General features: G+C 45.3%; 1 protein-coding gene across 1 annotated transcript; it reads left to right on the forward strand.

The window, feature by feature from the left end:
- The first annotated feature begins 1,407 nt into the window (after positions 1-1,407).
- CCND1 (cyclin D1) lies at positions 1,408-15,272 on the forward strand. Its single transcript, XM_054390504.1, has 5 exons — positions 1,408-1,605; positions 3,354-3,569; positions 4,212-4,371; positions 9,865-10,013; positions 15,117-15,272. Exons 1-5 carry the CDS (start codon positions 1,408-1,410, stop codon positions 15,270-15,272), a joined length of 879 nt encoding a protein of 292 aa, XP_054246479.1.
- Positions 15,273-17,489: the final 2,217 nt, after the last annotated feature.

Here is a 17,489-nt window from a genome sequence, read left to right on the forward strand (position 1 = left end):
TTACTTCTCCACACTGTTTCAGTACAGCGCAAATCGACTCCTCCCATGCCGTGGTGCCCTGGCTTCACCACTGGTGTTCTCCAGCAGGCCCCAAGCAGCCCTTATCAGCCCCTCAAAAAGTGAGGATTTGAAAAGATTCTGTTTTTTATTATTAAAAACAGAGCAAAGTGAAGTGTTTTCAGGTACAGGCTGTTCAGCCGGGCAACAGAAGTTATTTACAGTGGGGCCCTGCCATTGCACGTCACGCGTGGACAGGCTGTCCTGGCAGCACAGCGTGTCGGATAAGGCCCCGGCAGGCTCCGGCGGCTGTCAGCACCTCCCTCCCCCCCTCAATTCATCTCCCTGTAGGTACTGGAGGAAGCTCCGGCCACCATTTTGCTGCTCTGCTGGGATATGTTTTTTCTGGGTGGCTGTGAGCCGGTGGTGGGGGTGGAGTGCCGAGTGTGGCCTGCCCAGCGTGCACTGCTGCTTGGATAAGTTGTCGTCCTGTCCCCTGCCACTTCTGTGCCCCTTCTGGAGGGCAAAACCTCCAAAGTGAAAGGAAAGATGTAAAAAAAAAAAAAAAAAAAAAAAGGAAGAGGAGAAAATAAAAGAAAAAGCACGGTTTGGCAGATGGGGCAGGAGGGAGACCCCGATTCCTTTAAAATGCTGGTGTGCAGCAAAACCATCTAGGCCAGGGGGAAAAAAAAAAAAAGGACTGAGGAAACAGGAGAAAGCTTTTCCCTTGGGATCAACTACAAAGGCAATGAGTTCAAATTGGGTGCATGATTTTAAATGACAGATATGGCAGGTACGTGTCGGTGACAGCAATAATAATAATTGATACCGAGCAGGGCCGCACTGGTAGTGCCCTGCTCCCCCTCCTCGGCGCCCCCAGTAAGATAATGCCAACCCAGTCTCTTGTATTTCCATCCCTGCGTGTCTGTGTGTGGCCTGGCCCCATTCATCAGTTGGCTCCCACTGCAGAACTCGCTCCATTTTTAAAATTATGCATGATACACTGAGGAGACAATTTGGGTTTCCCCCACCTCTCCCTTGCCCTTGAAGAAAGCAAGCCCTTGTCTCATTTGCATTTGCATTAAAACCCTGCTCTCCATAAGCTAAGCAAAGGGGAAGGACTTGAAGCCTATGGGATGGCTTTAGGGCTCTGCCCCTTGCTTTTGGCTCTCTCTCTCTCTCTTTCTCATTCTCTCTCGTGCTTTGATCTCTGCTTAACAACAGTTAACGTCACAGGGACTATACAGGAGAGTTTTGTTGGAAGTTAGAAAGTTTTGCAGCCTCCAGAGGGCTGTAGCGGCAGTAGCAGAAGCAGCATCCAAGGGACTCCTGGAAGGGGAAGAGAGAGAGCGAGAGAGCGACTGACTCAGTCCTGCTGCAGAAAACTGACTTGAGACGACGGAGGCAGACATGGAACATCAGCTGCTGTGCTGCGAGGTGGAGACCATCCGACGAGCCTACCTAGATGCCAACCTCCTCAATGACAGGGTGCTGCAGACAATGTTGAAGGCGGAGGAGACCTGCTCGCCCTCCGTCTCCTACTTCAAGTGCGTGCAGAAAGAAATCTTGCCATATATGAGGAAAATAGTTGCCACTTGGATGTTGGAGGTTTGTATCTTTGGGGGATTTTCTTTTGCAAGTTTCGGCACCGAAATGAATTAAGCCGCAGAGCCATTCCCCAGTTCCTCTGGCTCCCGGCTCCCCCACCCCCCCATCCGAAATAAGCTCCCCGGCGGGGCACGCGTTGCTCTGCCTTCGAGACGCCCGATTATAACGAGGGGACCGCGAGCCGGGGCTACGATCGCCGCCGCCGTTATTGCTACTTCGTTATCCCCGCTGCAGCAGTCGGGTCCAGCCGCGGAGGGTCAGGGACGACCCCTCCTCCTCAACCCCTCTTCCTCCAACCCCGGCACACCGGGTCGGGGGTCGAGGGGGTGCCCTGTACCTTTTCCGGCCGTCGGGGCAAGGCGGTAGCGGCGGAGGGGAGCGTGGAGGAGAGCAGTACCCCCCGTCCGCCGCCCCGCTGGGGAGCGGCCCTGGCTGTCGAGCCCCCGGCCAGCCCTGCCAGTTAATTTTTTCTGGGGGATTTTATTTTAAATTAATATCCTTGTACACGTATGCAAGTGGCTGCCCGTGCCAGTATTATGCGCCATCTTTGTTCTTTTTATTTGCAAACCAAAAAGTGTTTATTAATCGAGAGAAAAAATTAAGAAAGTCCCGGGGAGCAAGCCAAGGGGGTGTGTGTGTGTGTGTGTGTGTGTGTTGGGGGGGGGGGGGAGAGCGGGGGCAAGGGGGCCGGGGGAGCCCGCTGGGGGTGCGGGCAGGGGGACCGGCTGGAGGGGCTCCTGCGTTTCTGGGGGGAGCTGCAGGGTGAAAGTTTCTTTGTTCAGCGCAAAGAGAGGCTCGGGCTGTGGTCACCCCTCAAAGGCATGCTTGTGCTGCGGCCGCGATCTGCAAGGTCGCCTGGGAAAAGCGAGTTGGAAAAGTCCCCGTCCCTTGGTGTTACACGTCTTGGGGGGTCCCCAGCGGGAGCCCCAGGAACTGGGCTACATTTTCATGCCTTTTCGGAAGCCCTGGGTGCCCGCGATGTATTTTTAATTAATTTTTGAAAGAGCAGCGCCCTGCCTTGCTCGGGGAAATGTCGCGCCCGGCTGTGCTGGAGGGCTAGAGAGGGAGGCGGTGAATTTCACTTCGGGGGGTCTCCCCAGAGCCCCCCAGCAGGACCATCGGCACGGGGTTCGGTAAAGGACTCCCGCCGCTTCATTTTCAACCTTTTTTGAAAGCCCTAATAATTTTTTAAATATTTTTAAATATTTTTTGAAAAGATGACGTCTGGGGAAATGAGACTGGCCGCCACCTTTGTGTCTCGACCAGAGCGAGCAATCGGCAGCACAACGGCAAATTAGATGAAAAAATAAAAGCGAAATAAATAAACCCGGGGGAAAGCCCGGCTCTGCACCCCATTTCCACATGGGGTGGGTTCGCATTTTCCTCCACTTTATTTTTTCTTCACTTTTTACAAAATTTGTTGTAGGGACTGGAAAGATGGGGACAGAAGAGCTCCTCTTCGATTCCCCCCCCACGCTCCCCACACTCCCCCCTCCCCATCCCCCGCATTTAACCATGAATCGCCTGAGGATTTCTAACGCCACATTTCTCCCCACTTTGTCACTTGTGACTTTCATTTTCTTTGATGCCTGTTTTCCCATTATTGATCCATTTCCCCCAACTGCTTTCCCCCCCGCTTCTCCTTCATCCTTGCCCTGCAAAGCCTGGGGGGCGAGGAACTGAGGGTGGCAGGACAAGCCCAGCTTTCCTTGTATTAAATTATTCTTCAACGATCTCTTTCCTTCCAGGTTTGCGAGGAGCAGAAGTGCGAAGAGGAAGTTTTCCCCTTGGCTATGAATTATTTGGACAGATTTTTGTCGTTTGAACCCCTCAAGAAGAGCCGATTGCAATTGCTCGGAGCTACCTGCATGTTTGTGGCTTCAAAAATGAAGGAAACTATTCCTCTGACCGCAGAAAAACTGTGCATTTATACAGATAACTCCATTAGACCCGACGAATTACTGGTAATTTCACGTTTAATCACCTCAGGATAAAAAAAAACAGAAAACAAATAAACCCCCAAATCAAACCCACCGATTGAGAAGCCCCCCGACAGCGAGGCAGGCGGGGATGGGGGCTGCCTCGCCTCCAGCAGGGCTGCCGGCGACGGGTGAGAGCCGCTCCCCGCGGCCGCAGGAGCTGGAGCCCTGGGGGCGGCGGCGGTCCGGGGCCAGAGCAATGCCAGGGGCCTATGGCCGTGGCGGAAGGCCGTGGCCAGGCCCTTGCCCATGCCTGCGCCGGTAGCAGCCGCCCCCAGGGCTGCCCCGCGAGGACCCGCCGGCACCGCGCGGCTGAGCGGGGCGTGGGCGCCCCCTGGCGGCCCCGCAGGGGGCTGCGGCGGGCGCTTCCCGGGCGGGACTTGTTTGGTGACACCACCCCCAGCCCAATTCCTGCACGCACCCCCTGGTCGAACCGGGTCTTCACCGTGGCAGGCCACCCCACACACACCTCACACGCACACGCCCTGGGCCGGCGAAGCGGGCAGGGCCGAGGGCTGACTCGCCCAGCAGCGGATACTGGTCGGCCGGCCGTGTGCAACTGGAGCTAACCACATTGTCCCTCTTCCCCTTCTCTTCTTCCCCCTTCCCTCCCTCTTCTCGTTGCAGCAAATGGAGCTGCTTCTGGTGAATAAGCTGAAATGGAATCTGGCTGCAATGACCCCCCACGATTTCATTGAACATTTCCTTACTAAAATGCCTCTGGCAGAGGACACCAAGCAGATCATCCGTAAACATGCTCAGACTTTTGTGGCTCTGTGCGCTACAGGTATGAGCCCTGCACGTTAAGCAAAGCGTGTCGCTCCCCTACACGCGCCTACCCCCGGGCTGCTAAAGCCTCCCGTAGCTGTGGTCTAAACGAGCTCACAGAGCTGTGTGCAGGTAGTTTAAGCCCTGGTTATTGCCCCTTGTTTGCAGAAGGTGGATTACTTTGCAGAGGTAAGTTTTTTTCAGAGGATATTTCGATTCTGAATCGAGTATGTGTGTTGTCAGGGAGGAAGAAGCACCCCCCCACACACATTCTCTTTGTAGCTGAGCTGTGGAGCGGCATCTCGGCGTGGCACAATTTCTCCACTGCTGCACACCGGGTTTGGTGTGGCGGCTGCAAAAGGCTTACTGCCTGCACAGGGAAGCCCTGCCTGTGTGGATTCATTCTTAAGACTGTTTTAAAGGCGGAGGGAGATTTTGCTTGTGAATAGCTCTGCGTGGGGGGTTTAAAACTTCCCTCTTCAAGTCGCCTTTTCTCCCCCCTCCTCGGTGGCTGGTGGATTGGAGGAGGGCCACGCGGCACAGAGGCTTTCCTGGCACAGGACCCAGCTGCTGCCATCTGCACCCTTCTGACCACGTGCTGTGCTGAAGCCATGTGCGGGGCCAGCCTCCAAAGATGCCGACTGTTCCCTAGGCCAGGTTTGCAGAGGCCTGATCTTTGGTTTCAAGGGCACTGTGCGGGCGTGCGCTCGTCCTTTGATGTTCCATGTTTGCATGTGGACTCTGTGTGTGTGTGCATTCGTACATGTGCTGGCTTTACCCACTGAAGAGGGAAGGAAAAAAAGGGGTTTAGAAGAGTCTTTCTGTTCTCCAGATCCCGCTGTTCCCACAGGACAGAGTGGAGGAGCAGGGACAAAGGAAGTTCTAGAGGCAAGATTCTCCGTTTAAACAAAACGTGTTCAGTGCGTTTGCTTTTAGCGTGGCGAGACCAATCCAGGAATGGCAAAAGAATAAGGAAGAAAAAGCAGCCAAAGCAAATGGCTTTTTGCAGTAGCATGCAAAGAGGAATGCCAGACGCTCCGTTGACACTGATAAAAACTTAGTGCAAAGGAGACACAGTACTTTAGTAAATGTTAATATTCAGTAGCAGTTGTGCTAAAAAAAATAAAAGGGATCGAGCCTGCGTTTGGACGTGCGAAGAGGTATCCACACCTGAAAACCTCGGTGGAATCCCTTTGTGGTCAGTGGCACCAATTAAGGTTGTGTAGTTTATTTTCCAGAGTTGGATTTGGTATAAAAAGATGGAAGAAAGATTGCAGGCACTCAGAAGAAAAAGTTTTATTTCACAGAACTGGCCCTACTGCAAGGCCTAAAGATAGAACGACCAAGCCATAAAAGAAAGATTTATAAACACTGGCTTTGCTCTTCCTCTTGGGCCTACCATCAGCATAAAGGGCAGTTGCTAAGTCAGAGTGCCTGGGATAATGCTTGGTGTTCGGAGTGCTACAACCTTCAAACAGCCTTCAGACTACCTGCAGCAACATTTTGGGAAAATCAGCCCTAACTCCATGCCAGATTCTGCCAGATAAGGCTGCTGTGACTCCCAGGGTGTGATTCAGTAAGGTTGAAGCTTCCTCGGCTGTTTGCTAAGGGAACAGCTATCCAGCCTCCCCTTTGGATGTGGGGCTGTTTAACCTAGGTTGTTGTGCTGGCAATGACAGGGATGAAAACAAGAGTAGTTCAAAGGTTGGAGACTTGCTAGGAGTCCAGTACTTTGATCATCCTGTCGGTGTTGTTATGTTTCTTTTAGGAAGCACATCCAAAGCCTTTAATTTAACACTGCTACCCACCACAGCTGGAGAATGGATCACTAAATGAGAACCATGTTCTGGGAGTTTCACTTAGCTTTTAAAAAACACAGTGCTGAGCTCACCAGCATTGGGGCCCTCTTCAGCTCCCTACTGAAGCTGGGAATCTTGCCTGAGGAAGGAGAGCTCAGGAAAGCTGCCACCAGACACTGTGTTTTTATTGTTATTTTTGGATGTCAGGATTTTCTCTACCTCTTGCTTTCCTCAGAACTTCTTTGTTGGCTAGTGAAGATCACATGTGGCTTAAGTAGCATCTGGACTTTGCTTTGCTGTTGCTGGGTTGTGTTGTATTTCCCCTTGCCAAAATGAACCTAGATGGACTGCAAATGCGTTGTGCTGCCTGGATGCTGTGGGGCCCAATCCAAAGTCCACTGGAAACACTGACACTGGCTTAAGTGGCCTCAGGGGCAAGTGCAGCATGTTCTTTGCTTGAAGTGCAGTCTGTGTCCTCTGCTGTAAAGGAGGGTCTCCTAAGAAGAGACAGCAAAGTAATGGTTGCTTAGAAAATAAAATCTCCACCCACTGGCTTAAGGAGGAGAAGGCTGTGGGAGTGTTTGTAGATGATGAGTATGTATGTGCTTGCTCCAGAAAGACAAGGTTATGCTGCAAGGTGAAGTTGAGGGGAATTCCTTCTAAGCTGCTGCTTCAGTTGTCTGGCTAGCAGAAGTGGATTTGTTTGATTTGGTTTAGTTTTGAAATATCCATTTTCACCAAAGGATGTCTTTGTGCTGTGGTAGGTTCAGGAGAAAAAGAAAAAAAAATTACCAGGGGTTGTTTGAAGTTAACACATAATTGACCTTAATGAATGGGGCTTTCACATGGCCTAGCAAGGCAGGGAGAGCTCAAAAGGAAGCAGGCCTCTTTTGGCCCAAGTTAAGACCAGTGTTGAGGGAGAACTGCAGCTCTATGCAAGCATAAACAAATATTGGAGCTTCAGCATTTCATTATGTTTCTCCGGTTATCAAAACATAGCAGGCTCCTTTTATATTATTATTATTGCTATTATTATTATTATTATTGTTGCTGCTTTCCTCCTCTGGGATGGAGAAAGCAAGCTCCCCCTTTGAAACGAGTGTGTTACAATTCTCCTATTCTCTGGCCTTTATAAAATTGGAAGTCTCAAGGTATGTGACCAGTTGGAACCTGTTGCATCTTGCAGCAAGTGATTTATGTTCGCAGTTTTGATTTGCCTCAATGAAAAGATTTTCATTCATAGCCCCCAGCTCTCCAGACGGATGGAATTGCTGCTCCATTTAGAAAGGAAAAGGGGTGACTCGCCTTGTTAGGAATTTTTTTTAAAGCGCTGCAGCGCCTATATGCCTGCTTTGTCCTCCCTTCAGGGTGGCTGGCATTCTTCTCTCTCCTCCCCCTCCTCTCTCTCTCTCTCCCTCTCTCTCTCTTTTTAACAACGCTGAAGTTGTTTATTCTTTTTGGATGAAGTCTCAGATAGGCTACTGGGGATGTGTGCTTCAATTGATGGGGCCCCCTACCCCATTGTGGTTGTGTCAGGTCTAATTCATCTCACCGAAGCCCCCTTGTTCCTGAGCGCTCAATAGCGCAAGATGAGGCGATGGAGGCTGACAATGATGCCACACTCTTCACTTGGGGGCATCCAATTACAGGCGAGAGGGCCCCCTGATTAATATGCTGAAATTAGTGGCCTCTGCCACAAATAATTCCTTGTTGAGTTGCAACAAAAAGGCAGTCCATGCTGCTTGTCTGGAGTGGTTATAGGGACAGACACAAACTGATCATTTAAACTTCATTATCACTTTTCCACCTTGGAAAGAATGAGGGTGTGACTATGAATTCATGTTCTTGTTTACTGCTCCATTTAAAAGAAGAACACAAATATTAATGCCAACCGTGGTCCTGTCAAGACAGGCTCATTAAAGTGACACATTTTGGCCATGTTCTGTTTGTGGAGCTCAGTCAATAGTGTCACGAACACACCGCCACCTTGCCTCTCTGAGCAACCCAAGCATGGTGAAATTCATGCCTGCCACTGAAAGCCCTCACTTCTGAAGGCTACCTGCAGCCCTCCATCAGCACTTCAGCCAGGGGCCTGGCATTACCATGTGCTTAGTATCAGTAAGCAGTTTGGGCTGCTTTGTGGGGAACGCTGAGCTTGGTTAGAAGGTTGTGTGTGTTCCTATCTGCCTGGGAATGGACAATGAGGAACAGGGAATAAACTTGTATTTATTTTAAGTGTGGAAACAGAAATGAGGTGACTTGAGATCAAGCTTGCCTTTTTGCAGGCAGTGCATCACAAAAGTTTGGCCACAGTTCATCCTATCAGTTGAACTTGAAGGTTCATAGAATGTGATTGTGAAGGTTCATAGAACACTGGGCAAAAATGTCCCTTTGAAGGTGGGTATTGGTCAGGGCTACAATGGAGTGTCAGAGGTATATGAATAGACTCAGAGAGAGGACTTGCACAGTCCCGAAGGCTTTGGTTTCACTGGTAAAACATTGACACAAAAGTTATTTTATCATAATAAAGGAGATGCATGATTTAATACTTAAACTGTTCCACTGAGCCCTCTAAGCTGTCCAGTCCTTTGATTTCATTCAAGGGTTTGACAGATGGTTTATATTTTTTCAACCCAGAGGAAGTTGTAGTCTGATAAAAGCTGAAAGAATGTATCTCAGGTTCTTGTGTATAATGTGGTATTTCCCTTTCTTCCTGACAAAATTAGACCTTTACTTGTGCCACTTACTGCCTTTATTTCTGACTCTCCTCCAAGGTGTACACTGCCACAGATCAAACACATTCCTGTTTGGCAGCAAGAGTCTTAGCATTAAAATGTGGATTATTCTTATTAAAAAAACCCTCAGCAAAACAAAACAAAACCCAAACCAAGCCCACGCTAAATGGCAGAGATAGCCCCTTAAGGAATCATGGGAGTGGCTTTGTGGAGAGACCTACAGCAATGCAGTCTGGAAGGGGGCCCAGCCTCTTGTCAGCATGGTGTCACATCAGAATGTAACTGATTGTCCGCCAATTCTTGGGACCCCCGTCACTTAGTTATGCCACATTTACATTAAATCCCTGTTGCCAGGATGGATGGCAGCCACTGACAAGAGACTAGGTTGAGACAAAGCATTTTTAAGATGAAACCTTGATTTAAATATAGATTATCTGCCTCCTGACAGGGTTAAGCAGTCTCTCTTCCTTTCTTTTTGGTGATGTTGTTCATTAAAGCTATATTCCTTTGAATGTCAGTGCAAAGGTTTCTGCTCTCAAGGGCCCAAGAACTCCTTACTGGAGTGCACCTAGGATCTGATCATGCAGAACACTTCAGAATGCCAAAAGGTTTTCTCAGCTGTATGGTGCCATTGACTGCAGTGGCATTATAGACATGAGCAAAGTATTTTAACATTTGAAGAACGGGGGCCCGGCTCCTGATAAAAATAGCTCAGTGTGGTGAGTGGCCACTCAGGCTCAGGAGGAGGAAGGGCTACTCACTGAAGCACAGCTGCCCATGTGGAGAAATGTTGACAGGTTTGGACCTGTAACAGTTGAGAGCAGGAGGCACCTTTCTGCTCACCATTTTCCCGACCTTTTTTGGGATGTAGTAGTTGGCAGCTGAGGCCATGCTGGTAGCAGAGTGTATGTGTATGGGCAGGCTTCTAAAGCAATCATTTCAGTCTTTTTTTTTTCCCTCTCTTCTTTCTTCATACAGATATTAAATTTATTTCAAACCCACCTTCCATGATCGCAGCTGGCAGTGTGGTAGCAGCTGTGCAAGGCCTGCATCTGGGAAACACTAACACTCTCCTCTCCTATCAATGCCTCACACATTTCCTATCACAAGTTATCAAATGTGATCCGGTAAGTGACTTTCTCTTGGTTGATTCCTACCTTAGAGTTTAAGAATGAATGCCTGCTTACTGCATAGTGGCTAATCTGACAGCAAATCTTGATACCACTCAGTCTCAGAATGGGGTTTTTGAATGTGTTCTCGTGTCCATCCTAGTTATCTAGATGTCGTTACACTCATTAATAATCTGTGATGACACTGCTGCAGCTCACTGATAGCAATGCCACATGCAGCTCTGATGTGTGTGAGGGAAGTGCCAAACAAAGGAAACCCTGCATCGACTTAAACCAGGAGTCTGTGTAAAACTAAACTTTGAAAATAGACAAGGAAATGGTTACAGAGACCTCATGGTATCTCTGACCTTATCTTTGACCATTCTTGAGGCTTTTTATTGTGCCAAGTGGTGTGAAAAAGCCCTTCTTAAAAGAGTTCTAATGATCTAATTTGGTTTATTACGTGCTAGACCTGCACAGTAGCTGGTATTGAATTCCTTTTTGGAACAAATGCTTGTCCCATGACTTTCTGACAAGGTAGATGGTCCTCACAGGACTCTCATTTTGCCCTGCAGCTTCCAGGAGATGCACATCAGTAACTAGTGAGCAATAAACCTTTCATGACTGAATGAGCCAAGAAGGGAGCCCACAAGGAAGACCTAAAGTCAATGATCCATGTCATAATGGTGTGTGAAGTTGGGGCAGAGTTGAGCTTTGTTTTGTAACAATGTGGAAGACCAATAAATAGATGCTTTAAAAAGGTTCTTGTGAGGTCTCCAAGCACTGGACAATGAGTCAGATAAAGACACCTCTGTGGTTAGCAGCAGAATCTTGGAGATGCTGTTGAATTATTTTACATGTTAGTAATTTAAATACACAGAGAACTGTACTTGTCCAGGTGCCTCAAGGCAGGGTTTGCATAACTGGACTTTGTGGATAGGATCGAGTGATGTCTGGAGAGATGAATGCATCACCATGATTCATTATTCACAAAAGAATATTTTACTTTAGATAGACTGTGTGAAACAATTGCTGGCAAATCTGATCTCAGTCTATTATTCTGATCACCTGAATTGATGCCTCAGTATTGAGCATGTTACTTTTGCCATTCGTAGTACTGCAGCTAAGGTACTAGGGATCCAGTGCTGAAAGGTTAAGTAGTAGAACTTCAGATGCTGAAATCAAATGCTGCTCAGTTAGGTATGCACATTTTAGCCACTTTGTGCAATGTAGATGTTTCAGTGTATTGCTGGCCACTATCCAGTGGGAGATGTTTGAAGCAGGTATGGAGATAAAGTGCTAGGCTTGCTATCTGTGCTGACAGTAGCTGATGCAAACAGCATTACTTAATCATCCTTGATAGAGAGCATTGAAACAGAACCTCACATTTTGGAGAACAGCAGCATGTCCTGATGTGACTTGACTCAGTTGATGACAGAGCTCTTTTAAAAGAAAAGAAGGTAGTTTTAGCAAGAAGGAGAATTCTGGCTTATTTCTGATTGTCCAGAGTTATTGCCAGACCACCCTCTCTATGACCTGAACTTAAAAGCTTTGAAAAGAAGTAACTCCCCTCCATCTTCCATTGCTAAATATATTTGTGTTGAGCAGCTAGAGTTAGAAGTAAGGTTTTTTGTAAAGGTTGCTACAGAAAATATTCATCATAAATTGATACATGATATGCATGTGTAAATACACTGTTGTGTTTGGAATGGAGTAAGGCAACAGCATCTTTTTACTGCTGGTGCTTTGGGTAGAGCACACTGCTTGGTTTCGCACTGGGATGATTCCCCTGCGTAGAGAACTGCCCACAAGCTCTTCCTGTGTAATCCCTGCTATCCAATGCTCCTTGTTTGTTGCCTTCTTTCACTTACAGGTGTATGAAGTTTGTTACTCCACAGTGATGGTTCCCTGGGTCAGAGCACACAAATGAACACATTTTATACTGGCTTCTCTATTAAGAGCATGCATTGTAACATGGCTAACACTTTCCCTGGGTATTAGCTAGAGCAGCTGGTCTGCTGGATTTCAGGTTATATAATTACACTTCTTTACCTTTAGTCTGAAAAAAAGATGAATCTAAAGTAAAATGAGTATCACCTGATTGGAATTCCTTTATGGTTCATGTTTACATTGGTAGGAGTCCAATTTCCCATTTTGCCTTTGATCAGGGGTAATTAGAAGTCAGATAATCACAATTAGAAGTCTTGGGCTGTCTTCCATCATTCTATTCTTGACCCCATCATCCAAACAGATTGAATTTTACCTGACATTCATTTCCAGGCCAGAAATTTGCTAAACTAGATTAGGTTGGGTCTCTATGCTCTCTGTTAAGAGTGCATTGGAATTAGTCTCCTGCCTGCCCCTACTCAGAGGCACCTTCAAACACATGCTTGCTATCCACACCAGGTCAGGCAGTCACAAAGGATTCCCAAGTAGTTTAATTGTTGTTGTTGTTTGTGTCCTTTAGTATCTGACCCTGCAGTCTGATCATGTCTGCTGTGTGTGTTGAAGGTATTTGACCACATCAGTTAAGCTAGCAAGGCTTTTTTTTTGTTTCTTCACTGAGGAGCTTAATTAATCTAGGAAGGGTTTATGACCTTGAACAAACTGTGAGCATTGAAAATTTGAGTAGTGAGGCAGAAGAGTTGTTGGGAGAAGTTATCAGAGTAATGCACAAGTTTTCTATTTGCTTTTCAGTGTGGAGAAGTATTGAGAAAGAAAAAGCTATGGTGAGGTTGTTCCCAGTGAATTTTGTATTTTGCAGTTATTTTTGCTAGCTCTAATACATGCCTGCAGACAAACTATTAGTGACTGAATAAAAAAAGAACAAAACATGCCTAGAACATTTAAAAAATAGTTTGTTCAACTCCAGCTTAAGTTGTAGTCTGTTCATGATAAATGGTAAAGATTGTGTTTTAAAGAATACAGCTACAACATACTCTTGAGAATCTTACAGGAGAGAAAAAGAACTCTTTGGTCCAGAGTTACCTTTTAATTCCTTAGTCCTGTGTCATTATTCATAACTGGATCTCAGAGGGAGAAGAATAGGTATTGACAGAAATTCTTTCAAATGGTTTTAGTTTTCAGAGCTCACATATGGTATATGCAAATGCTGAGGATTAAAAAAGGAAACACACACAAAAAATATCTACCTCCTTTCTCCCAGCCAAAAAACCAAAAGGGTTCATTTTGCTCTGAAAAGGAATTGGCTGTTTGAAACACTGAACATGCTACCTTGTTAAAAACAATTCTCTTCAAAGGGGCCTGGGTTTGTAAACCCCAAAACACCCAACCCTGTCTTCATTCATCAGCTGCTGTTGAATACATCCAGTTCCAAGTGAGACTGAGGAACATGGGCCAGGACATGCAGGTAGAAGCCTTACAGTCAGGATTGATCCATCATATATTGGGGGGGAAGGGGTGAAAGGACCTCACAGAGGTCTTATTGTGAAGGCCAGAGGTATGCAGGAGCCAAAGGCATGATGACTTTAGGATATGAGGCGTTTCTTTTTGTCATTTAAAACGCTGTGTGTCTCTGTCAAGAGGAAATATTACACTAGGGTTTAAACCAGGAAAGGTCATAGGTTATGTGTTTTCAGTGAGCTGTAACTGATGGTCTGATCTGCTTAGAGGTAGGATTAACCTCCCTCTCTCTCAGAAAGGACTCGCAGAGAATTGTTTGCTTGGGTTTCTAATCTTATTTTACCCCAAATGCCATGTGCCCTTATTGGTGGCAGAGGAGATTCTTGTGGTAGTGGAATCAGTGAAAAGCTGGTAGATCACACAAGAAGCTTCTGAATGAAGGCAGAATTGAAACTGGGAAATAAAGAAAACAGCAGGCAGGTCACCCTCTCAGGAAAACAACATTCATTCTCAGTCATGCACATCCTAACACTTTTGACGGCAATTTATCATGGAAGACTGGGTTCACCGCAAGGGCTAACACATGTCATAGGTTAAAGCAGAAAAGGCAGGACTGAAAGGAAACTTCAAAGTCCTTAATACACAGAGTTAAATAAGTGGGGGAAAAGCTTAGGATGTTTGTTACAAAGATGTGAGTAAACAGCACGCTGGAGGAATTCTGGCAAAACCTGGTGTGATTGTTTTGCCTGTTGAAGGCACCGCTTGTGTCACTGCATGGCTCTGAGGAACGCAGCCATAGCCTGCAGCAGGCAGGGCAGGTTGAGCTAACAGGGCCTTCTCCACTTCTGCTTGCTGAGGGTCAGTAGGTAGAATTGGATAGAGTAACACAGTGTGGTTTAATGCCCAGGGAAAGTTATCTTTCCCCACAGGAGATGTGCTCATGCTTGGTGCTTTATGCTTTGAATTCACACCAAAGCCTGTGACATGCAGCGAGGTCCTTGGACTCCCCCTGAGCACTCAGTAGGATAGTTTGTGCATTCAGCTCTGAGAAAGTGCTCTTGAAGCAAGGGAGAGAGGTCTCCCCTTGACTGAGGTTTCATGGTGAGTGGGGTAGCAAAGTGAAAGCTTGGCAGCACTTTACAATGCATGGTTATGAAGATGCTTTGTGGTGCTTCTGAAAGAGCATATAGTCCATTACTGTGTTTTCTGAGATGGTTTCTGAGTTAGAGCTCAGTTGGCTAACTTGAGCTGGCTGCTGCTGGATTTAGCAGGAGTGGTTTGTATATCTAAATAGATCCATGGCATTTCTATCTAAGAACTTTGTATTATCAGAATTCAGCCTGGAAAAACTCTCTTTGTGACCATCACTTCTACTAGATTGTCCTGCCAAAATGTTTCTGTAGTAGAAGCGACCAACTCTACTCTCGCTCAGTTTCACAGTAGACCTGTGGGCTGAGACTTAACAGAAGAGCAGCCATGGTTTGTCCAGAGGACCATGTAAGGACATGCTGTCCTAGATCATTATGCAGAAGGTGGCAGGAGTTAGTTGCTGAAGTCTGGATCTAGGCTTGTCCAATCTGTTCACTAACTATTCAGTGTTCCCTTGCTCTCCCCACACTCCTTTCACTCTGCTGCCCTCCCAAATGACTTTGATCTATTTCTCTTGCTTTTTCAAGAAATGGTATTTGGCCTGTGATCTTACTGTTTAGTTTCTAAAGGACTCTGGGTCTTTTTCTCCTTCCATTTAATCTTCTCTAGGATTGTTTACGAGCCTGCCAAGAACAGATTGAATCCCTCCTTGAATCCAGTCTACGTCAGGCACAGCAGCACAACGTATCTTCAGAAACAAAGACTGTAGAGGATGAAGCAGACCTTTCCTGCACACCTACTGATGTGCGAGATGTGAACATTTAAGAGGACTTCTAATGGGTTTGCTTGGCAACAAAAGCAGACAAAGAAAGGGCATCTGAGAAGGAATCAGCATCAGGATCTCCCCTGCAGAAACCCTTTTCTCCAGGACATTTTTATACCAGAAGGGAAAACCAGACCAGTCTCGCTATATTTTTCCTTGCTCTGTCTCCCTTCCATCTGTGACTTCAAACAAACGAATAAACACAAAAAAATACCCCAAAAACTGTCTTAAAAAAAAAGGAAAAAAATAGTATTTGCATTACCCCCAGGGGTTTGTGCTACAAAAATAGAGGATTTTATACAATAATAATCAACTAGTTTTTATATTAAAGTGTTCTTGTCTGTATGTTGTAAAAATAGGCATTAACACACAAAATGTCTCCAGGGGAGGTATTAGATTTGATTTCTTACATATAAAACCAACCAACCATTTTTAAAGTAGAAGAGGTATTCTTTGTTTCGTTTTGTTTTGTTTTAGATAGTAAATGAAATATTCTTTGGGTTTGTTTTTTTTTTCCCTTTAAAAAGCATAGCTTTAAGGCAGTTCTAGGCTTTTCTGTATCTTGCTTGCTTATGCATTTAGTCACTTTATAATTCATCTGTAAATGTTTATTTTATTTCCTTAGGTTTGTTTTGGGTTTTTTTTGGTTTTTTATCCTCTTCACCTTATAAATGGTTAACGTAACCCATAAGTTAGTGTATGTTAGTATGCAGCATTATTATATGTTAATCCTTTTTTTTTTTTGTGCCTGTGGATTGCCTGTGCATAAGGCATTTGTAGGGTTCCAGCTGAGCATTGTTGGGAAAGGCCAATGTACTACTCCTACGATACTCTATTATAAAGAGAAACCCAAATAGTGACGTAATATATTCTATTTTTGTAATCTTCATATTTTTGTAGTTACCTGTGTAAAAAAAGAAAAAAATTGCTGGTCTGACCCCACAGATATTCAGCGTCATTATGGTCAGGTTCAATCCACAGTTCAGTCTTTTGTTGTTGTTGTTGTTTTGTTTGTAATATTCTAAAACCATTCCATTCAAAGCACTTTCAGTCCATTAGCTATAGGAAATACATTCTTTTATTGTGTGGGAATTTTGTTTTTTTGGTTTGGTTTTTTTTTTAATGGAATGGTTTGGAAATATATAAAAGTGCTTGTTGGCAAACTTGGAATTGCAAAGCAAGTGCATTGAACTATGGTGTTAGAGGAGAGGTGATGTGGTTTTTTTTAACGAAGGTTGTGTTCCAGTGAGAGAAATTCCAGTCACAAATTGCCAGGATATCTTCCTATCCTTTTCTATAGAAAAGCTGAAGTTTAGAATCCTTTGGTGCCAACTCATCTTTATAAATTAGGGGCCTTAAAGGTTCACATATAGGACAGATAGTTTAAGGCTTGTCGCGCTAGATGTTTTACAACTGAAGGTTTTTAAACACTAAAATATATAATTTATAGTTAAGGCTAAAAAAAGAATATTTATTGCAGAGGATGTTGGTAAGGCCAGTATGAATTGTAAAATAATGCAATCGCCCCTTTGGAAAGCAAAACAAACCAGCCCCACAAAGTCTTTCTGCCCTGGAGGTTGCAGTTTCAACACAGCGAAAAGGAAACGCTTCAAAGAACAACCTCAAACCCAAGCAGTCAATTTGGCCCCTTCCTACTAGCCAGTTTCAAAAAGCAGTCTCAGCATTAAATCAACTCACCATAGTTAATAGAGATGAAAATTGGACTACTTGAAAGATCTTACTCCAGTATACACCCTGGGTTTTAATTGTTTTTTTGGTCTTTTTTAATTTTTATTTAGCTACAAATAGAAAATTTGCACATCTTGGCTATGTATCTTTTTTATTATTATTTTAGAAAGTAGCTGAAGGGACGTGGACATAGCTGTTGAAGTTGATGCTCGAGGAGAATGTGATGGTGAAATGTATGTGAGGAAAAAAGTAAAACTGCCGCTAAGGTGTTGATTGTAAAAAAAAAAATAATAGAAAATAGCAAAAAAATGACAAAAACAAACAAACAAACAAAAAAACCCAACAAGAAAACCCCAATGACATTTAAAAAAAAAGGAAAAAAAAAGGAAAAAGAAATAAAAAAAAAGGCAAAAGAGAAAAGAAAAGGAGTGGATGCTCCATTTTTTATTGAGCTGCTATGGAGAAATTCCCAGCATGGTTTGAGGAAAAAAAAAAAGGAAGGAAGAAAAAAAAAAAGAAAAAAAAGAATT

The sequence above is a fragment of the Indicator indicator genome, chromosome 21 (assembly GCF_027791375.1).
Source record: "Indicator indicator isolate 239-I01 chromosome 21, UM_Iind_1.1, whole genome shotgun sequence".
Lineage (NCBI taxonomy): Eukaryota > Metazoa > Chordata > Aves > Piciformes > Indicatoridae > Indicator > Indicator indicator.

Excerpts from the sequence above, each read along its gene's own strand:
- CCND1 (XM_054390504.1), top strand. The coding sequence starts at position 1,408 with ATGGAACATCAGCTGCTGTGCTGCGAGGTGGAGACCATCCGACGAGCC. Across the intron at positions 3,570-4,211 it reads TTAGACCCGACGAATTACTG|CAAATGGAGCTGCTTCTGGT; the intron begins GTAATTTCACGT and ends TTCTCGTTGCAG. Across the intron at positions 4,372-9,864 it reads TGTGGCTCTGTGCGCTACAG|ATATTAAATTTATTTCAAAC; the intron begins GTATGAGCCCTG and ends TTCTTCATACAG.